This window comes from Cheilinus undulatus, linkage group 9 (genome assembly GCF_018320785.1).
Source record: "Cheilinus undulatus linkage group 9, ASM1832078v1, whole genome shotgun sequence".
Classification (NCBI taxonomy): Eukaryota; Metazoa; Chordata; class Actinopteri; order Labriformes; family Labridae; genus Cheilinus; species Cheilinus undulatus.
The window spans coordinates 29,463,954-29,485,518 of NC_054873.1; the positions used below are offsets into that span (position 1 = coordinate 29,463,954).

The window sequence follows — 21,565 nt, forward strand, 5'->3', positions numbered from 1 at the left end:
TGCAAATGAAGATTAAAACCAGGGCTCTACTGTTAGTGGTTATGAAGTTAATGTGAATGTGGCAGAAAGAAACAGAAAAGCTCTCAATCTGCAGACATTTACAGCTTTATTTTCTTTTTGATCATATTTGTAAGATCGATATATTTGGAGCACATTATTAACTTTAATTTGCACACTTGAATATTAATTAAAACAGCTGACTTCAATGTAAAAAGTAATCAATTACCTTGATATGGTATGTCTGCAGAATAAACTACAGCTTCTCGTAATAATGGAAGTTATGACACAATGCACCTTATTTATACATGGAAATCTGTCTTGGATTTACTTGTGCATATGTGAAAAGAAGAAAAAACACTTTTTCTAGACATGTGATCCTAATATTAAAGTGTTGCTTAGGGCTGTTTCTGATCTAGAACTAGAGTAAAGCTGGCAGAAATAAGGCCTAGTCTGTTCCCAGTATTTTACCTGCCAATCACAATTATACAAATGCCAGTCTATTAGAACATGGGCTACACTGAGATCAACAAAACATGTTTCTATTACTGCGCCTGCCAATCAGACCACACTGGAGCCAGAATTACTAGGAAAGTACCTAATGTCTTATAGCTGAGCAACGTCATGTTAAACCCATAAACAACAGATTTGACTACTGTTTGAAGAGTGTTTGAACAAATCTGCCAGCAATAATCTATACAACAGACCAAAGCCATGGCAAGACGAGGATTATTTTTGGGGACATATCTAATAGCATTGGACCTTGGACTGTTGGCACAGAGCCGAGGATCCATATTACAGACCAAGGCAGGTGTGTGAAAGAGAAGGAGATCCTAAAAATATCCTTGAGAATCTTTGGGAAGACACTTGATGTGTCCTCAGTCACTGCAGTTTGTGCTCTTGAGCTGTCCATTAGCGCAGTGCATGTATTTACACAGAATAACAGAAAGTAGCTGTTCAGAATAGAGGGCTCTCCCCTCATATTTAAAGACACTCATAAATTTTGAGCGTATAAAATGTTACAGTCTTTCAGAGCAGTTTGTTTAGCAGTTAACATTTCTCAAATTCCAAGTCAATCAGCAGCTCAGCTGCAGTAATGAAGGTATAATATCATCCTGCACCGGCTGTGCTGGACTCTCTATGGCTTCACACATCAACAGTTTATAGAGAGGATATCTGAAACATTATCAGGTAAACACTTCCCTGTCTGAACCCCCAGACTGTGAACAATGCCTCTAGGGCTTGCTTGGCTTAACGAAAGCATCTCGGCACACTTGGTATCAGCTTCTACAACTTCTCCCAGAGGCTTTGGCACTCACCTTTCCACCAGAACACACACAAAAACCCACCCACACAGACACCGGGCGGTGGAAACAGACAAAAGCTGGCTGAAAGTGTAAATGCAGCTGTCTGTGGTCCCACTCCCAGCCTGTCACTGTGGTAAAGAGACACAGGAGAACACTTAGGTTGAAATCAGAATGAGATCAGTCATAAGGCACAAGCATGTTGAACTCAGGAGACTCTTTAGTGATGAATTGGTGATCTGAGCATTCCCAGTGCATTAAATGGCTTCTGTTACATTAGCATTAAGAAGTCTCCCTGCCTGCTTGTCCATCACAGCCCATATACAGGCGTATCAAAAGTCAAATGTTGGGGAGCAACGAATCACCGAGCAGATCCTTAAAAAACGCCCGGGCAGCCGCACACGCCTCCCTCCAAAAAAGTATTGGATGTCCAAAGGAATCCGGTCTCCCCCCTGTTGAAAGTACATATTTGACAGGGCACAGGAAGGCAGAGCCTGCACTCCAGCTTAGCGTTCAGTTAGGCACAGACGCCCTCAGCCACTCTCCTCTCCTTGCTTTTCATTTGGACGTTTTGTCGGTGGAGCCGATCAGCAAACAGCAGCCATGGATGCCATCAAGAAGAAGATGCAGATGCTCAAGCTCGACAAGGAGAATGCCTTGGACAGAGCTGAGCAGGCCGAGTCAGACAAGAAAGCAGCAGAGGACAGAAGCAAACAGGTCGGCTTACTTTTTTGTCTTTTGTGGAAAAGCCAGAGATAGAAAAAACAGGATCCAAGAAGCAGATTAATACTGCGTTTTAATGGACCGACTCCTAAATGCGGATTAATTACTCTCATGGAAAATCTCCAATCAGGATCATTGATTTTTGGATGTTATTAATCATCTCGTCTGGCTATCTTTATATAACTAAGAAATTGTAGATATTGAACTAGATCCATACATTAGAGTGGAATACTGCTTGATAATAAACAGAAGTTGCATGTTTGTTTCATATTGTGTGTAACTTGAAATGTCTTTTACATGCATGTGTAGTTAGAGGAGGAGATAAGAGAGTTGGAAAAGAAAATGCGAGTTTCTGAAGACGAAAGAGATAAAGTGTTTGAGGAGTTACAAACTGCTGAGGAGAAGCTGCTGACAGCGGAGGAGTCCGCCACCAAGGTACCTCATCCTGACGTGCATGAGCTCTTCTAACTTGTTTCTCTCTCTTCCTCTTCCCCCTGTCCTGTCCTGTCCTCTCCTGTCCTGTCCCGTGTGTGTGTGTCTCTCTGTACGCGCTCTTGCGCCTCTGCGCGCTCACGCACCTCCATCTCCTCACCACGCTGTTCACCTCTGAAATCTTCCGCTCACTGAAACTCACCTCAGCTTGAGGACGATTTGGTAGCTCTGCAGAAGAAGCTCAAGGGAACTGAGGATGAGCTGGACAAGTACTCCGAGGCTCTTAAAGATGCCCAGGAGAAGCTTGAGCTGGCTGAGAAGAAAGCCACAGATGTAAGTAAGGGAGGGATCCACCACTGCACCACTGTAGCAGCACGCTGCCTCACATGTTTCTTTCTGTCAGCACTGTGAGTGTGGGGAATGACAGTTCAACACAGAGAAATAAAGTTACATTGTTGTGGGAGCACAAATTTCCATCATTTGGAACTTTAATTGACTATTTAGATGTAGATTTCTGCACAGCTCATTGGAAAATTAGAAAATTATGAAAAAACCTAAAGGTTGTTTAACTGTCGATTTATTTTGTGGAAGTCCACATGCACAATCACCTACAAGTCTGCCCAAAGAATGCACTGGAAACAACTCACTTTAAGTGAAATGCATCTATATAAAAACACTACACATTAAAGCGAATAGAATTATGTTATAAGGTTTTGGTTCTGCCCGGCCTTAAAGGTCTCAGTCTGAAAAAGTCTCTTTCAGAGAGAAAAGTGAAGTAGACTGATGTGCAGAGTTAGGAGCGCAGAGCGCAGCGCTTGGATAAATATAGCCCACTGCTTTATATGGTCAAGATAGAGCTCACATCTGCGGGCTATGCTCTCTGCTTACCACAGGGAAAAAACACTGTTTCCCATCAAACAGTCCCAGGCACAGCACCCTTTAAAAAATAAGCACATACAAGCCCATCTATAGACAAATTAATCAGAATTTCAAAGTAATATTTTACTGTGGCCATATTTTGAAAAGATAAATACCGACTAGGAAAGTTATGCGAAGAATTTAGATTTTAGGCATTTAAAGGTCGTGACCTCCTTGAGCATATAAAAAATCTCTTTTGTTCTGCATAAACATTTTTCTTTTCATGACAAACAGTCCAGTTCATGGCCGAGTCAGGTTCAAGTTAAAGTGGGGACACTTTGTTCTCACGAGTCAATCAGAGGAATCCAATTTAACTGCCGCCTATAAGATGCTCGTAGGAAAACCAGTTGTAATAATCCTTTAATTGGATTTCTCCTGGGGGTTGGCCATATTGGGTCTCTTTAGAGACTACAGAGGGTTAACATTTTACTCTTGATTTGTATTCCCTTTACAGACGTCTAGGTAGCCTATGAGTGTAGTGCGGAAATGAATTCAAATACTAGGCTATTGTTTTAAGAGCTTGTTTTTTGCTTTCGTATCCTCTGAAAAAGTCGAATTCCAAGTGAAACCTGAATTTATTGTCTCCAGTGAGGACTTATTGAACCGCATGTCTTTGACTCGTATTTGACTTCCACATGTACTGCTTGTAATTGGCCCGCAGATGGCGCAGCCGCCCTGCTAGTTGTCTCCAACAATTATCATTACAGTTACCAATGTTTGAACTGGATGCGTTCCTCTCATTTCAAACTAATTTGTTATTTTATGTCAATAACATTTCACCAACTATTACATATCTAACACAGTGGTAGATGTACATACTTCAGTTTTTACAGCCACAAAAAATAGTTAATTTTAAGCTCTATTTTGTAATCAGTGGTACTTCCTGGACAAACGACATGGCATTGCAGAGTGCGGGTGTAGAGAGCTCGCGCACCGTTCAGCCTGTCTCGCGCAGCCTCTTGCAGTACCAAGGACGTCATCTTGTTGCTTGAAAATTTCTCGGAAATTGAGCGGCAGCTATACGTAGTTCTTTTTTACTAGATAGTTTTTTTTTTCTGAACCAAAAATGGCTGGTGCTACATCGTTAGAGGCAGTTAAACGAAAGATAAAATCCTTACAAGAGCAGGCAGACGGTGCTGAAGAGAGAGCCGAGAGATTACAGAAGGAGTTGCTGGCGGAAAGGAAATCAAGGGAACAAGTAAGCATGTTTACCGTGCGTACAGTCACACAGGAGCTACTGAATGAATATAAATAAGGCTTAATATCCCCCTCTTCCCCCCTCTTGTGCTGCATTCGTGGACGGAGAGAGCTTGAGGTGATAGACAGTGAAATAGCGGGATTTCTTTTGATTCACCGCCGTGCTCTGCAAGCTGAGCTGTACAAGGCTCCTTGCTGTGCCTCACACTCTTACTGAGGTGTTTTGATAGCCTGCTGCTAGCTAAGAGCTTATTATAATTGGTAATGTCAGGCCGCGGATGCACAAATCAAGAGAGTAGAGTAGCCGTGGGTTTTTGTGTTGCCTCGTCTTCGTACTTTGTGACACTTGCTCCTCATTTGATGATCTTTGCTGTAACGGAAATATTCAACCTGCCCTCCTGAAGTTCCGCTTTTTTTTCTTAGCAGGTAGGCCTATACAGAGTGAAGAACTGTATTAAAGTAGCCAATTTTCAGCCATCAGGAAGTTACAAACTGTGGCAACATTCAAGGTGCCAGTCCTTTCTGTGAGCGTTTGCTCTTTGACTTGCCCATATATGGACAACAGGTTTACACAGTGTGAACATAGCGGTAGCTATCTAGACGGGAAATAAATCTTTCTGCAGTATCTTAAAGCTGTCAGAATCCACGCCAGGCTCAGTCTGACAGTCTGTAATTTAAATTAATCAACCAGGAGGAGAATTGAACGGAGCTGAAAGCATTGCTTCAGTTTGTAGGTTAGTTACTTCCTTGTCATGCTTCACTACCTCAGTTGCACTTTGGTCCAGCAGTGCACTTTCTTTCACATGACTTGCAGGGGAGTCAGTCAGACAGCTGGCTTTAGTTGTAGCTTGTTTTCAGGACAATGCAAATCACATCAGGAAGCTGAAGTAGCCACAGATTTGAATAATCTTAGAAATGCTGTGGTCTTTTGTCTAGTCAAAATAATACATTGCTAATTGTCTCCAAAGATAGGCCATGAAGACTACTTTGTTGCGATGTGACGGGTTAATGTGCACTTAAGTGTATCCTGTATTATCCAAGGAGTCCCCTCTGTGGTTGTGTATTTACCTTGTGAGCCTTCACTTACAGTAAATAGTCTCAGGGCATTTGACTCAAGGCTTGTTATGTTCTCTCAGGGGCCTGGTAATGAGGCAGGGTATTCTACCTGCTGTCAGCCAGGGGCATTGTTCTAATCATACATAGTCAATGAGGGGAACAGAAAAGTCTCCAGAAAAACACTTTGATTACACCCATCACTCAAACCCCCCTCTAAAAAAGTACAATTCCCTTCCTCCTCTACATTCTTTGGGCTGACATGTATATGTACACTTGTTCATTTTTAGATGTTATGTCAAATATAAAGATCTTTGCATCCTCTGACTTGTTCCTCTTCTCTCCCTAGGCTGAGGGAGATGTCGCTTCCCTTAACAGACGTATCCAGCTGGTTGAGGAGGAGTTGGATCGTGCTCAGGAGCGTCTGGCTACTGCCCTGACCAAGCTGGAGGAGGCTGAGAAGGCTGCTGATGAGAGCGAGAGGTGGGCCCTTATGAGCAGCACAGACTCAGACTCTCTGATCTCTGACATCTCGCTCTGTTGCTGAACAGAGCAGGTGGCCGGGCTGTGTTTACATCCCTTTGTATGGGGTACAAGCAGAGCCTCTGTGCTGCAGAGCTGGATGTCAGATACTGCAGACGTGTCCTCACATCCTAAATCCTGAGTATTCCATATATTCAATGTAACAAGAAAACATTATTTATTGCGTTGTTTAAGACATAGTAGCCAACACAATGAGAGATTTATGTCCCTAGGAGACTGTAGTTTGTCTGTAAGGTCTCAGATTTTGTTTCCTAACATCCTGTGACTTGTTTTTTCCCTCTCCCAGAGGCATGAAGGTCATTGAGAACAGGGCCATGAAGGATGAGGAGAAGATGGAGCTGCAGGAGATCCAGCTCAAAGAGGCCAAGCACATCGCTGAGGAGGCTGATCGCAAATATGAGGAGGCGAGTTTTCAGCCCCCCTTAAAACTTTAATGCAACAAGGATGATACAGTCTCTAGTGAAATCAGTAGTTCTTCCACAGAAATTTATAACTTTTTAACTTACCATAACAGGCAAATGCTGCTTAAAGTAAAGCATTTATGGAAGTATTTATAATCCCTTCAAAATTTCCTGTCAGCTGTGAAAAAAATATAATGATAAGGACTGCAGACAGTTGTGCTTAGTGTTAACCTTGCTATGTACAGTGCTCAACAAATTTATCAGACCAGCTGTCATAGTTGTCTCAGAGACCATCCAGCATCATGAAGTGCTTTAATGTGGACTCTTTCATTTTCAGTCAGCTCTCCACGTTTTACCATTTTGAACAGGAATGAGGAATTTCAAACTGAATTCACCTTTTTATACCCAAATTTGAGCCGACTCACTGGGCTTCTCTGAGAAGTCAGAAATTAATCAAGCATAACATTCAACCACTAAAACTAATTTTTCTGTTCAGGAATGCAAGTAAATAACTATAATTTGACATATTAATCAAGAAATAATAATGTGCTTTACTATTTTTTTCAGTTTTTTTGTAAATCAGTAAATTTGAAAATTCATGGCTAACAATAATAATTATATTTTAGCATTAAGAATATTATTTGGGTTAATGAGCTTTTACATATTGGTGTATTAACCATTGCAGAAACATAAAAATGATTTTGATAATAACCAATGCCGTTAATTTAGGGCAGCTGTGGCATAAACCTTACTATGGGTGGTGGTCTAATAAATTTGTTAAGCACTGTATGTCACTAAATTTATGAGGAAACTGCCCCAAGTGTATTAGAATTTTCCATTTAAGATATTTGAACAGCCTGATAGATATGATACTTTGTTGTAGATTGAAGTACTCAATAGTTAGTTTAATTCAAGCAGAAAAAAGCTGAGCATGTTTAGGATAATTTACAGAGATTCATTTGTATTTTTTTACTTAAATCTAAACATCATTCTTACAAATATTTTGGAAGGAGCTGTTAAACATATATGTTGATAATTATAGTTAAGTGATGTTAGTGAGGTAGATATTTCAAACACCTGTCACAGTCATTGAGTACCTGTTGTGGTGTAACACTTTGTTGTGCTGCACCTAAAGGTCGCCCGTAAGCTGGTCATCATTGAGGGTGATCTTGAGCGTACAGAGGAGCGTGCTGAGCTTTCAGAAGGGTGAGAAATTTCACCTTTACAATAAACTTGCACCTGCATGTACATTTCCTCTGTCCGAGCTTGTAGCACTAACACTTCAAATATCGGACTTGTTTCCATTTGAACATTGTGCCCTGTGTTCTGACTGTATGTGCTGGTTATTTGCATGCTCTCCATGGTTTGAATGGTCTTACACGTGTGCGCCACTCCCACTAACAGGCGAGCTCGGAGAATTGAGGATGAGCTAAGAGTTTTGGAGCAAGGCATGAAATCACTAAACTCCTCAGTCATACAGGTACTGCAAACTAAAACCTAACATCTTAAATGAGCGTATCTCCCCACTTTGATTCATGCTGCTGAGTCAAGCTTTGGCTTTGCTTGCTGTTCTTGTTCTTTTTCTTCTTCTACTCTCTGGATTCTTGGTGTTTTTTAGTGTCTTTCATGTCTCTAACATGGCAGAAACTGTGCAAAAGTAGCACAAAAGGGAAGCATGTTATTAACATGTAGAAATACTAATCACCAAATTATTGACTTCACTGTAACCCACCACTTTGTGATTACAACTCTCACACTGCTATTGTCACATTCCTGCTCTGTTAAGGCAATTTTTAGGTACTTGGGGCTCCCTCCTTGTTGAATCCCTGTAGTTCTTATTTGTATTGTTTCCTCTCTCCCCTCCTCTGTATCTTTCCTTCCTTCTACCTTTTTGTGTCCACTTCTGGTTCTGTCCATCCTTCTTTCCCTCTTTTCCCTTCCTCTCCTTTGCTACATTACCCCTTGTCTAAAACACCAGCAAATGCTCTGAACTTGAGGAAGAGTTGAAAACTGTGACCAACAACCTGAAGTCACTGGAGGCCCAGGCAGAGAAGGTAAGAGTGACTCTTTGGCAGAGTGCATGCTGTCAAACCCCTCAGATCTCCATTAGACTAGATGGAAAGGAGCAAAGGAGCCTGGGGAACCAAATTAATTATTATTTTGAAAATCTAAATGTTTGATGCTAGGTCGTCCTGAGTTTGCCTCTGTATCTGTTTGTTTGACGCCTGTTGTTTTCGTCCCACAGTACTCACAGAAGGAGGACAAATACGAGGAGGAGATCAAGGTCCTCACCGACAAGCTGAAGGAGGTAAAGTTTCACGATGCCTTATCCGGACTTCCAGGATAATTTAAAGAGGTCACAGGTCCTGTGTTGTACTAACTCATAAATCTGTTTCTGTGACACAGGCTGAGACTCGTGCTGAGTTCGCTGAGAGATCAGTAGCCAAACTTGAGAAGACCATTGATGACTTGGAAGGTATGATTTTTTTGTCCCTTACTTCAGAAAGCTTCTCTGGTTATTCTATACTACCTTTATGTGCCATTGATGGTTTATCGGCAGGTTCTCTTTGCACTCAGCTCTTTATTCTTACCTTTGCTCTGAAACTTTTTCTGTTTTTTTTCTAAATCCTGTTATAATTCTTTTTTAGACACTTTTTTAGAAATGAACCTTGGTCTTTTCAGTGTAGGTGGTTGGTTTTGACCTAACAAGAAATGCTTTGATGGTTGTCAGAGATACCAGGCCCACATTTTGGCTCATTATTGCAAAGAGTGTTGCTGTTTCAATTTATATTTTTAAGACTTTAAGGAATTCTCCCCCATTTTTGTTGAACTTCCATCCCATCTTTTCCTGTTGTAACTCTGTTTTCCTTTTTTTCCCTCCTCTGTCATTTTTTTCCTTTCACCTCTTCCTGTCTTATCTTTGGTCTGGATGCTTCACCCTTCACCACTTTACTATACGCTCCTTTTACCTTTGCTCCCTTTGCTGCAACCTACCCACACACACTCACACACACACACACACACACACACACACACCCCTGACCCACCAATAGATGAGTTGTACGCTCAGAAACTGAAGTACAAGGCCATCAGCGAGGAGCTGGACCACGCCCTCAACGACATGACTTCCATGTAATTGTCTTCTTCACTGTGCCTGCTCGTTCCACCTTCACCCTCTCTCCCCTCTGCACTTCTCATGCCTGTGCACCAACTACATATCCTCAGTTGTCTGTTTGCCTTTTATTTCTTCATAATTCACAAAAATGGAATACCCCACTTTTGCATCTGTTCCTTCACCTTTAATCATTATTTAGCTTTACTTTTCAGTCTTAAAGTTGAATGTCTTAAAACAGATTCTATGGTATCCTATGTTTGTACAATGGAAGCCCACCATTATACCTATGTAGAAATGATCGTTGATGATATCGTTGCAGTTTTAGAGAGCTTTTTATAGGACTTAAGTTGTGTTATGCATGAACAAAACTCAGCATAAGTCTCTGTTTAAGCTGGTTTGATTGCAAATTGTATAATGGTTTTGTTAGGCTGATCTTGCTATTTTTGTAGTTGTCTAATATAAAGTAATGGTACATGTGATTTTTTTTATATCCCTGGCAAAGCATGCATTTTGTCCATTGAAATGTTACAGACTGTTTAGGAATGCATTTCAATGAATGTGATTCATGCACTGTAACGTGAGGTGATTTGTGTTTTCTTCTAACATGGTCTACTTCTGTACAGAAGAAAGGCCCTCTGTGTGTTTGTGAGATTCCCCTCTTATTCAGTCATTATAGCAGGTAAAGGTTGTGTGTCAGCCCCTTGCTCTAAGTAACTGTCCAGCGCTGCTCCTCACATTTTAAGCAGGAATATCTAAACTGATCCATAGGGAGGAGTTTGTCCACTCCCCAGTTTGTTTGCGTGTTCTACCTCACAGTGCATTTCCATTGTGCCTTGTAGTTTTGTGGTAGTTGCTATGAGTCTTGTGGTTCTTTAGTTTTGCGGTGCACATCTCAGTAATTCTACGCAGTCCTACGCACTGCCCCCCTGGTTCATTCTACTTCTTCTCTCCCACACAGATAAATTTTTTACACCTCATCAAAGACGTCTCCTGCCGGCTGAGCGGCATCTGTCTGCTCTCTTCAGCCTGCTCTCCATTTTCCCTTCCCTTCTCTTTGTCATCGCTTTCCTCCCCCCTCATGTTTTCATCCTCACGTCATCATTAAATGCATCCCATCTCTTGTACAGAATCCTAGAATCTTTCTGCATTGTGTAAAAAATAAAACACCCTTCCTTCTATGTAAGCTGTATCTCTTTACTCTGTCTTTTTTGTGCTCTTTTTAATTTCTTTTTATTTTGAAGTGGCTCTAATAAAACCAGGAAGCCTTTAACTTTAAGTTATGTTCTTTAGTTTTGTTTCTCCAGCTTCACTATCCTTAAGTTGAGCTTAACCCTGTTTCATTTTTTTTTCATATTGTTTTTGAAGCTGAGATATTAGGAATATCACAGTAGTGCTTTAAGCACAGAAACTTAGAAAAATGAAAGTGATTGAAAGCCGAGCTGAGTTGTCTTACCTCTGAGTGTTTGAGATTGATGCATGCATGCACTTTTCAACATTTAGGACTAGAGGCAGGATGAGCTGAAGTGAAGGAGTTGAGAATTGAAGGAATTAGAGTTGGATTGTTATGAGGAAGATGGAGACAAGTAAAGTAATGAGTTCAACAGTGGAATAAAGAACAGGATGTCAGATTTGTTGAGTCTCATCTCATTGCTGGAAAATTGGATGAACTTGCTATCAGTGATTATGACACATGGGCTTTGTATGATACGTAGTATCCTGTCATATATTTAAATAAATGTACAATCACACATTCTGAGTGTTTTTATTAAAGTCATTTCAATCATTTCAGATATAGAAGATGAGAGGGAGTGAGTAAGTTTCTTTTGTAGTGCGTACATTAGTACAAATGTGGAGCCTCGTTTTAAAGTTTTAAAAAATTGGAGACAACTGAAGCCACAGAATTTTCATTTCTTAGAGTTTTCTCCTCAAACATGTTGTATCTAAGCATATAAGATGCACCTTATAAAGAATGCTTTAATCAGAGCAGCAGGAACTTTTTTTTGTTGCTACACTATCCAAATTTAAATCTTTTTTGTGAAGGGTTCAACTCGCTGCCATTCTTCTTTCAACCTTAATTCATCATCTCATCCTCTGCTTTAACTCTAAACACTTCTCTGTCATGATTTTAGTCAAATCGCTTAACCAGAAGATTGCTTAAACCTTCTCTCTAAACACATGATCATCTATGACTGCTTGCTCATGTTATTTAACGGTTATTCAGGCATAGAAAGATTTTTAAAAAGTCTCCCAGAGGTTTTAGTAGAGAAGGTAGGTGCTACAAGGCATTGCACTTTCTCTTTTCCTCTGATTTGGTGTCCTCTTTCTGTTTTCCAACTTGCTTTCTGACTGCAAAGATCGCCTCTTCCATCAACTTGAGAAACACCGTCTCCTCTCTAATGAACTACGTGTGGCTTTGAATGATGACTAAATTGAATGTTTTGTTTGTGAAGGTTTTGTTTTCAATGTGTGTACGACAATCAGATACAACATACGGTCCAAAGCTCCTGGATTTGTACTGTCCACATTCAATGCCTGCACTGCTTGAAACTTGTGTGGAGGTGTACATATACTGTAGTGAAAATCAGGGATTACTTCAGTGATATGATTTTCTAGTTTTATAAACTAGATCATAACATCATGCAATAATCACTTTTTGGGTAGTTGTGTTTACGTGTTTATGAGATGTTTGTGGTAACCTGTTTGCATGGTTGCTTGCATTAGTCAGTGTTACGTTAAGTCAGTGTGTTTTTCTTGTTTTTGTCTGTGAAATGTTTTAATGTTTTAAAGGCACTCATATTTAATAGCTGACCTTTATAAAGCCAGCTTGACTGTTAATGCAAGCTAACCTACTGACTTACCTGTTTGCCTGTGTGATATTAAAACTTGTCCATTTTAATGTTCTAACAGAGAAACTGTCACATGCTAAAGAAGAGAACCTCGATTTGCACCAGATGCTGGACCAGACTCTAATTGAACTGAATAACTTGTGAAGGCACAGTCCGATCCCCCACGCACTGTGGTTTTGGCTTTTTGTATGTGCACCTTGCTTAAGATAAACCCCTCTTCTTGTTCGTTGCCCCATGGTGGAGATGAAACAGCCACATGCTATTCCTATTGCACCGTCCTGCCTTCAGAGAGACTCGACCAAGGAGCAAAGTTAAGAGGAAGTAAAGCGAAACCATTCCTTTTAATGAAGCTGAAACTGAGAAACAAGATTGTTTTTGTCAGTTTTTATCTTGAAATGTTTGCCTTTTGCAATCCTTGTTGTTTTTTTCTTTATTGATGAGTCTGCTGGTGAATAACATTTCATGTTGTTGGTTACAAAGATATTTTCTTCTGCATTGACGCTGATCTGGTACGGTCCATTCCACATTTATTATGCACAAACCAAAGGACAAAGTGAGGAAATTTTGCACTAAGTTAAACCTCAACCTTGTGCGCATTTTGCATTCATTAAGACAAACTATGTTTCAAAAGATAAATCTAAGTATACAATGACTATGCCAGTCTTAATGTATACTGGTGCTACAGTTTTGTAAGGCAATGAGTGTAAATGCATTGCAGTATATTCTTAGTTTTCTTTGAAACCACAGTTCAAAATTTTTTCATCTTGTCTGTATCGTATGATTTCGGTCATCTGGTTGTGCATTGTTTTAGCATTGTATTAATGTAGATGTTTTCAAGTGTTTATCATTTCTGAAATGTACAAATTTATGAATATAAATAAAAGCACGTTTTGAAAGTTTTCTAACATTGTTTGTGGTTCATTCAAAGCTTTCCTCTTATCACAGATGTGACTCAAACTAAAGGTATTTATCAATTGCTTGTTAATGCAAAGGATTACAGAACTTATTTATTCAGATTGATTATTGCCTTAAAAAGTTTTCCAAACTGATGAAGATTTTTTTTATATGTCAGCTTTGCTGCACACTACTGTCTTAATTATGTTTTCCCTGTGTATAACTTCTACAAAGGGGAGAAACAAAGTCATGTGTTTCTTTGGTTTTCTGGAGCTCACTTAGCACAGCTGCACCACATCAGTCCTGCTGAGAAGCATCAAACCATGAAACCTTTCATTAAGTCTTTAGACAGTTAATGTGGCAGCACCCTTAGGTCCATAAAAGGTGAACTTGGTTCTAGTATTAAGTTAAATAACTCATACCTAACAACCCAAAGCTGTTGTGGAAAACTATTAAATCATCAGGGACAAAAAGGGTTTATATGCAGATGATGCTGTTATTTATTACTCTGCAAATCTCCAGATTTGGGTTTACTGTCTGTTTACTGTCTCTAAGTGGCCTTTGATACTGTAAATAATGCTTTTTGTGAGCTTAGACTGATTTGAATCCTGTTTAAGACTGAACAAATTATGTACAATCTCAGAGAAAAGGCTACTGATCCTGCCTTTAATGAACAAATTTCAGGGTGATGTTATTGAATGTGTATCTTCTTATAAATAACTTGAATCTTAACTGATGATTGGCTGTCATTCAGGTTTCATAGTGAGTAGCTTGTAAAAAAAAAAAAAAAAGGCACCTGGGTTTTTATTTCAGAAATAAGTTGGGGGTCTTTGGATGATGTATTCCATCAAGGTTCATAACAATCTCAAATGCCCAACTTATTGTACTCTTTGGAACAAGTTGCCTGCCCTTTATTGTCCTAGACAAAATCATTGGCATATCCTTATTTATAAGGCAATGCTAAACTTACTTCTCTCGAACTTGTGTACTTTTTTTATGTGGCAAATTGTGGAAAGCTACAGTCTTCACTCTGTGACCCAGTCACAAGACTTACTTTTGCTATCTTTCCCCAAAGTGCATCTTAAGATGAGTAAAAGGAGTTTCAGAGTCACTACTCCTGAGGCTTGGAATCTGGAAAACTTGCAGAAAAATTTGAGTCTTGTGGAACTGGCCACTCAGTCTTTATAGAGGTAGATTTAAGGAGACCGGTTGTAAATCTTTTGTCTGATTACTTCAAACTGTGTGACCCAGGATTTAGTTGATTTGTGTTAGTAAACGATTTTTTTTCTTTGTATAAATGTCTATAACCTAGCTAAATGCCCTGCTTTCTGTCTTGACCATAGCACTCTTGTAAATTAGATTGCTGATATCATAGAGGCCTATCATGGTTGAATAATACAATGTAAAAATACATGTGCAGTTATAGCTGCCTCAGTGGATAAAAAGAGTTGGAGTTGCTAAATCTTAAACGGCAGAGGTCTACAATAGTTATGACTTGAGTTTAATGATAATGATTAATGTGTAGCCTATGTAATGTACTCTCTGTTGAAGTCAAAGTTCGTTCAGTGGTTCTGGCATTTGATGATGACAGCAGTGAGTGAGTATGACCTCAATGAAAGTCCTGTGTTGCACTTATGAGGAGATAATGATGGTGTGTGTTTGTGTGTGACGGAGTCTTGAGAAAAGCTTGAATGTGTCTTCAGGATACATCTATCCTGCAAGCCAATCAGATATTTTTTTAATATCAAATGGGTTCATTGTGTCAGATTTTGCCAAGTGCTGTAAAGGGCCATTAAAGCTTTCTTTTTTCCTATCATTGATCATTTCAACATTGATTTGGAAACAAGCTGCTATAAAGTGCAGAAGTAGCACAAGAGTAATAGTTGGTCTCTTGTAAAGGTGAATTTGTCATCGCTTTTGTGCAATGTGATGTGTTTTTCTTCCACGAGGAAGTGACAGAATGAACAAAAAAGACAAGAAGTAGGAGATAAATAAAAAAAAATTTGCCCATGACCCACAAGAATAATAAAGCCTTCCTTAAAAATGGACAACCGAAGTCACCCCGGCACTGGTTTTTAAACAGCACAGGTAAAATTAATCACTCCATCACCCATGATTTAGCCTTTGTTTAGTGTTTAGAGTAGTGCAGTGAATTAATTATTTAATACTGGGTGTACGCTGTTATATCCTCTGTTTGAGCTGATTCTTGCTCTTGTGCCTACACATGGGTATTTCTAACAACAGAATAAGACTGCAACAAGCTATTTTCCATTCAGACATTAAAAATAGACTACCAGAATGGGATACATCAGCTTCACACAGTTAGTACTCTACCAGCGATCGAGTTCGTGTGAATCGTGATTTGATTGTTTTGGTCTGAATGCAAACAGGAAGCGGGTTGCTATTCAGTAGTACCACCACTAGAGTTCGTTTCGCAGCGGGGGTGGTTGTAAAAAGGCTAGTCCAGCTACTTATTAAAAATAAAAATGTCTCGTTTATTTCTGCCAAATCATTTTTGTGCCAAATGTAAGCTTCTAACAACGCGAGAGTCTTTCTTGACAGCGCGAGTAAAGCAGCCCCGTTCAGATAAGAGCAATGTTTTTTTTCAACAACAAAGACGATATGTTAGTGGGTCAAGCTCAGACTTTTTTAAAAACGGGCAAAAGTCAAGGATTTGGATATGTGGTGTCGGTGTCGGGATTACTCTAGCTGTCGGACTGAAGTGTCACGCGGACAAATCTAACAGTTCCTGTGATGATAAAGTTATAAGACAACAGAGGAGTGATCGATACAGCCATGCTATAAAAGTTAGCAGAGACCTGCTGGAGCGGATAAAGGTAGGCACTGAGGTATGCCTTTAAGGCTTTGTTTTGAACTGGACTCCTTGTCTTTGCTCTGTTATTTTACCCCTCGTCACTTTCTCTTAAATGGCACTTGAGTGAGTTAAATTTCTATTTCAGGCTGAGGTCGGGGCTCCAGGGTTGGTGGTTGGAGTCTCCGTGGACGGTGCTCAGGTTTGGTGTGAAGGTCGGTGGCTACAGTCCAATTTTTACGTGCATCATTAAAGAAAATACTACAAAAATGTGGCTAGTTTTTGCTCTATACAGTTTTGTAAAGCTACGGTGCTAATACATGAACAATTTGACTGCTATTATCGATCCACAGCACACATTGTGACTGATAGTAAAAAAAATACTATCAATGTACCCGATTTTTTAATTTGTATATGGTACTAAGAAAAATCAACTAATATCAATATCAGTGTCAATGTCATAGCAGTGAAACAAGGAGTGCTAGGCACCCAGTATTTGCAATATTCAGTTTTTTTTTTTTTTTACATTATGAATAAGTGCAAGCAAACTCCTACAAATTTTGTACATTTTAAAATATGTTTGCAATGTTTTGGTTTTTGAAAAATTGTCAGCAAATTTGTGCTATTGAGATAGTGTTTGCTTGGACATTAGATGGATCAATTCCTCACCTATCTGTCTAACAAAATAGATTACATTTTTGATACGTTTTTGAACTTTTGGATTGCATAATTTGTTAAAGTAACAAGAATTATATTGAGTGAACCTATGTTAACAAAAATCTGGCAACTGTTTTAACAGCAATCAAAAGCAAACCTTTTTGTTAATAGTGTGGGCTTAGATTAGCCTCTTTCAAATTTCATCCAAAAATGGTACAGTTAGAGCACAAAAAATATTTTAGTGCTTTCACAATTGGCAGTTTTCCATAGCCAAGCATACTTCTTCTGTAGCTTGTTTTGGAACCCTAACATTTCCAATTGGAACAAAAAATAACCCAACAAGCTGGTATCATATGGCTTAAAAGAGAATGGGATACTGTTTTAGATCAGTGTTGGCATGGTCCATCATCATCAGCTTTTGCATAACAGTGGCCACTTATAAGAGAGACTTATAACTGGTTTACAAACAAATAGCCTTTCAGTGTCAGCTGTGCTTGCCTTGGAACATGTGTTTCCCATTTCAGTTGTCAGCTTAAGTGGGTCTTTGTTAGTGCCACAAAGTTAGCCAGTACAGAGCAGTCTGTCCAAACAGGATTAAATACCTTTTTCCTTTCCGTTTATGAAGCTTAAGCATTTTATTAGAGGTATACTTCCACTCGCAATAAAGAAAATCTTCTGTATTTTTCACCTAAAAGAAACTATAATGTGCATTTAAGTTGTACGTGTAATTTAGGGCTGGGTTATGCTGATTTGGAGAACCGTGTGCCATGCAGCCCAGAGACAGTGATGCGAATCGCCAGCATCAGTAAGCCCCTCACATCTGCAGCAGCTGCACGACTGCGTGAGGAGGGGAAATTGGATCTTGATGTCCCTGTCCAACAATATGTCCCGGAATTTCCCCAGAAACAATTTGATAGACAGGATGTAAGCTTCTTGAACCAGATGTCAGAGATTTTCTTAACAGCAATAATATCTTATTCTCCTTTTTTTGTGTTTGGCTTATATAATTGTAAATTCTTCTGTTCTTTCAGGTCACAATAACCCCTCGTATGCTGCTGTCCCACCTAAGTGGCATACGGCACTATGAGAAGGATGCAAAGAAAGTAAGGGAAGACAAAGAAAAAGCAAAGCGACTGCTAAAGCCGCCGGTAAAAGAGAAAGAGGATGAAAAGAGCTCATCTGAAAAAGATAAACCTACTGAAGTCGAACAGAAAACTAAAGGTAAAGAGGCTGCTCAGGCTCAGAAGAAAAAAGAGTTCGAACATGAGGAGTATTACCTAAAAGACAATTTTGAAAGTGTCACCCAGGCCCTGGACCTCTTTAAAGATGATCCGCTCATTTTCAAACCAGGTAAAGCATGTTCACCAATGAAATATGAAGTACTATACAAGTTCTCTGTTAGTGTCCTGTTGAATTACACTGTTTTTTTCATTGTGTACAGGCACTACTTTTCTGTACTCCACCCACGCCTTTACCCTGCTCAGTGCTGTTGTGGAACGAGCTGCGGGTCAGCGTTTCCCAGATCTGATGGCGAACATGTTCCGTGAGCTGGGAATGCTAAATACTGTGCCTGATGAGAATGATCCAATTATTTACCACCGTTCCAGGTAATCTGTCATCACCAGTTTTAACTTCAGTCCACATTACTTTGACCTATCACTGCTTAGTAGAGGGTGAAGAAGGGTGTAGCTTTGTAGTGATCTGGTATTTTTTTTTCTTAAAGGTTGTTTTGTTTATTCACCCTTGTCTTTGAGGCCAGAAATTTCATCTGTCTTTATTTTATTGATGCTCCTCCACAGATACTATCATTTCAACAAGAGGGGGCGTGTTGTGAACTGCCCATATGTAGACAACTCCTACAAATGGGCAGGAGGTGGCTTCCTCTCAACTGTTGGTGACCTGCTGCTGTTCGGTAATGCTCTGCTCTACAGCTACCAGGTGGCCCACCTGAAGGACACTCAGGGTTTTCTCCCTGGTTTTCTCAAACCCCAAACAGCCATCGAGCTGTGGGCACCAGTTGACAGGACAGAGGCCAGCTGGGATAAAGATGGACTGTATGCCCAAGGCTGGCTGGTAGTGGAGAAGGAACAGAAATATGGTCAGTGCAGGAAGCGCAGACACTACGTATCGCACACAGGAGGCGCTGTAGGGGCCAGTAGTGTCCTCTTGGTACTTCCCAATGTGGAGATAGAAGTGGGTGAAGGACAGTCACCTCTCCTCCCACAGGGGGTGGTGGTCACTATCATCACTAACATGCAGTCTGTGGGACTCAATAACACAGCACTGAAAATTGCGCATGAGTTTGACAAAACCAGAAGCGAGTAAGAGTACAATGTTTACATAAGCACTCAAGTTTATATTTGACTGATTTCAGAGGATTTTATAGTTTTGTAAAAGCTTTGAAGAAATTGATAAAAAGATTTTTAACTAAAGTTTGTTCTTTTTATTTTTTATGCATTTAAAAGTGCTTAACACAACCCCACTTATTGTTTACTACAACACTTGGCAGTGCAGTCGTACAGCCACTAGGTGGAGGTGTTATCCGCATTTCTAACAAACACAGCCACTGACTTATGACAGCAGTTTATAGGCCGGATACAAATATTCTAGCATTTCAGAATATAAAGCCTACTCCCAGCATTTAAAGCCTAATGGAAAAAATCAGCATTTTAGAGAAGTCAAATAAACCCAAGGGAAAAAGTCATTGCTATTTAAAGCTCAGCTCAGCACATAAAAAGTTTCAATTCCACATGAAGAGAGTTTAAGGGCCCACCCTGCATAGATATTTCCTCATTGCTACACGACAAGTTTCAGAAAAAAGCTTTGTTGCTTGGTGACCCAATACTGTCAACTTGCCAATAATCGTTACGTTGACATTTTCATAAAGTTCCGAGCCAGTTTTCAACCACAAAGAACAGAACGCTGTTGCAATAGTCTGATTTTCTTTTCGATCTGATGTATAAAGCATATCTAGTTTTTTTATCACACTGAAAATTAACAAAAGCCCTTAAACATAATATCCCCACATAAAAAGCTGGTTTAAAGCTACTTTAGTAGAAAACTCAAGGTTTATCAAGAGAACAAGAGGAAACTTAATTCAGTATCAGGGCAACAACAAGAAGTTTCAGGATTGACTTGTATCTGATGGCATCATTTTCATCATTACACTCCTGGGATCTCCTGTGCCCCTGTTTTTAGATTTAAGGAGACTGATGAATGGCTTGGGATGTGCTAATTATACAGCCTCCTGCACACAGAGAGTGTGTGTTCCTGCATGTCCAGCTTTGTGTGAGCCAATTTCAGCTTTAAAACTGCAGTGAGGTCACCCTGGCCAGTTCTGACTGCTTTAAGAGGCAGTTATGGTGAGATTACATGTAGGATTAGGTTAGAAAAACACAAAAGATTGGGGTTAGAAATTAAGTGCAGATAGTCAAGTATAAATGATAGCGTACTAACTAACAGAATGATCCTAAAAAGTGCACAAGTGTTAATGTGCTGGTGTGTGTGGTCAATAAACACATGGTTGAATAATTAAGTAGGGAACATTCCATATATTTACACAAATACACATATTTACTTGAACATATTCATTAATTTCACAAGATTTAATCTAATAAATCCATGACCCTGGTTCAATAATTAAAGTAATAATCTGCTTTATAATATTGATATATATTATGTATTTATGATATTTTTACACAGTTTGAATAGGCTTTATAAATACATTTCAGGTAGATTGAAATGTGACTTAACAAGAGTAACAACTCCAAAGCTGTGTTAAAAAAGGTACTATGAAAGGTGTGATTCAATTCCACCCACTCGTACTTGCTTCACACCTGGTGTGTGCGTGTTAATGAGTTACACTCTGTCGTAGCGATCACAAGGAATCCAGAAATCTCATGCGCCTATTAATGAGCCATAATCTCTTCATAACTGCTTTTACTTTAAAGTCAGTGCAGCAGTTTTCTGAAGAGATATTTAAATCCAGAATAGTACTAGAGATACTCAACTCTGTCGTCATCCAACATACATAAAGGAGGAGAGGTCATACTCTTGGTTTCACTCTCCAATACTGTTGCTGGTTGTTCTGTTGACTCTGCTGTTTGGCTCTCAATGCCCTGTAAGTGAAAACACATCACTCTTATTAGCTTTAAACATAAAAACTACTACCTGAACGACAAAATTACTAACATTCTAAACACATGAAACAGCCACATCCTTATACTTTTTTTAGACACTGTGAGAATCTTTATAATCCAAAGCCATAATGTACTCACTTCCGTATGTAATAGATAACAAATGCCAGCACTATTAAGATGAGGAGGGCAACAATGACCACGGCTGCAATTAACCCGGCCTCCCCTGCATTGGAGGAAATGCTGAAGAGCTGGAACTGCTCACATCTGCTGCCTTTGTAATTTTCATTGCACCTAAAGATACCCAATAACAAGAAAGAAGAAACTTTGTCGTTAAGCAGCAAGAAACCTTATGAATCATTTTAAACATTGTGTCACCTAAAATATTCCCATATAAAACTTAAATGGTTTGAGATGACAATTAAAAGTTGAGTTTTTTATTCAACTTACACACAGGAGAGTGTATTCATTGCATGTATTCTGTAGCATGTCCCTCCATTCATGCAATATGTGGCTTCCTGTGCATCACAAGGAGCT

At 39.6% G+C, this 21,565-nt stretch overlaps 2 protein-coding genes across 8 annotated transcripts; both read left to right on the forward strand.

The window, feature by feature from the left end:
• The first annotated feature begins 1,772 nt into the window (after positions 1 to 1,772).
• tpm1 (tropomyosin 1 (alpha)) lies at positions 1,773 to 13,429 on the forward strand. Of its 6 annotated transcripts, XM_041795573.1 has the most exons (10): positions 1,774 to 2,018; positions 2,334 to 2,459; positions 5,974 to 6,107; positions 6,454 to 6,571; positions 7,704 to 7,774; positions 8,547 to 8,622; positions 8,814 to 8,876; positions 8,975 to 9,044; positions 9,622 to 9,700; positions 10,642 to 10,861. In XM_041795573.1, the coding sequence occupies exons 1-10, from the start codon at positions 1,905 to 1,907 to the stop codon at positions 10,643 to 10,645; spliced, it is 855 nt and encodes a 284-aa protein (XP_041651507.1). In that variant the 5' UTR covers positions 1,774 to 1,904; the 3' UTR covers positions 10,646 to 10,861. The 6 variants fall into 6 exon arrangements, with proteins under 6 accessions (XP_041651506.1, XP_041651508.1, XP_041651507.1 ...); XM_041795572.1 differs by lacking the exons at positions 2,334 to 2,459; positions 9,622 to 9,700; positions 10,642 to 10,861 and adding exons at positions 2,664 to 2,789; positions 12,591 to 13,429 and having other exon boundaries at positions 1,773 to 2,018; XM_041795574.1 differs by lacking the exons at positions 2,334 to 2,459; positions 10,642 to 10,861 and adding an exon at positions 2,664 to 2,789 and having other exon boundaries at positions 1,773 to 2,018; positions 9,622 to 9,704.
• A 2,420-nt stretch (positions 13,430 to 15,849) lies between these two features.
• lactb (lactamase, beta) lies at positions 15,850 to 19,304 on the forward strand. 2 transcript variants are annotated; one of them, XM_041794896.1, is made up of 6 exons: positions 15,850 to 16,272; positions 16,384 to 16,450; positions 17,626 to 17,816; positions 17,924 to 18,242; positions 18,334 to 18,499; positions 18,692 to 19,304. In XM_041794896.1, the coding sequence occupies exons 1-6, from the start codon at positions 15,910 to 15,912 to the stop codon at positions 19,215 to 19,217; spliced, it is 1,632 nt and encodes a 543-aa protein (XP_041650830.1). In that variant the 5' UTR covers positions 15,850 to 15,909; the 3' UTR covers positions 19,218 to 19,304. The 2 variants fall into 2 exon arrangements, with proteins under 2 accessions (XP_041650830.1, XP_041650831.1); XM_041794897.1 differs by having other exon boundaries at positions 15,850 to 16,260.
• Positions 19,305 to 21,565: the final 2,261 nt, after the last annotated feature.

What these genes read in the sequence shown, in the direction of transcription:
- tpm1 (XM_041795572.1), top strand. Translation starts at nt 1,905, where the DNA reads ATGGATGCCATCAAGAAGAAGATGCAGATGCTCAAGCTCGACAAGGAG. An exon ending in CTGAGAAGAAAGCCACAGAT is followed by an intron (nt 2,790 to 5,973) that starts GTAAGTAAGGGA and finishes TTCTCTCCCTAG; the next exon opens with GCTGAGGGAGATGTCGCTTC. An exon ending in TGGAGGCCCAGGCAGAGAAG is followed by an intron (nt 8,623 to 8,813) that starts GTAAGAGTGACT and finishes TTCGTCCCACAG; the next exon opens with TACTCACAGAAGGAGGACAA.
- lactb (XM_041794896.1), top strand. Translation starts at nt 15,910, where the DNA reads ATGTCTCGTTTATTTCTGCCAAATCATTTTTGTGCCAAATGTAAGCTT. An exon ending in TGCTCAGGTTTGGTGTGAAG is followed by an intron (nt 16,451 to 17,625) that starts GTCGGTGGCTAC and finishes CGTGTAATTTAG; the next exon opens with GGCTGGGTTATGCTGATTTG. An exon ending in AACAATTTGATAGACAGGAT is followed by an intron (nt 17,817 to 17,923) that starts GTAAGCTTCTTG and finishes CTGTTCTTTCAG; the next exon opens with GTCACAATAACCCCTCGTAT.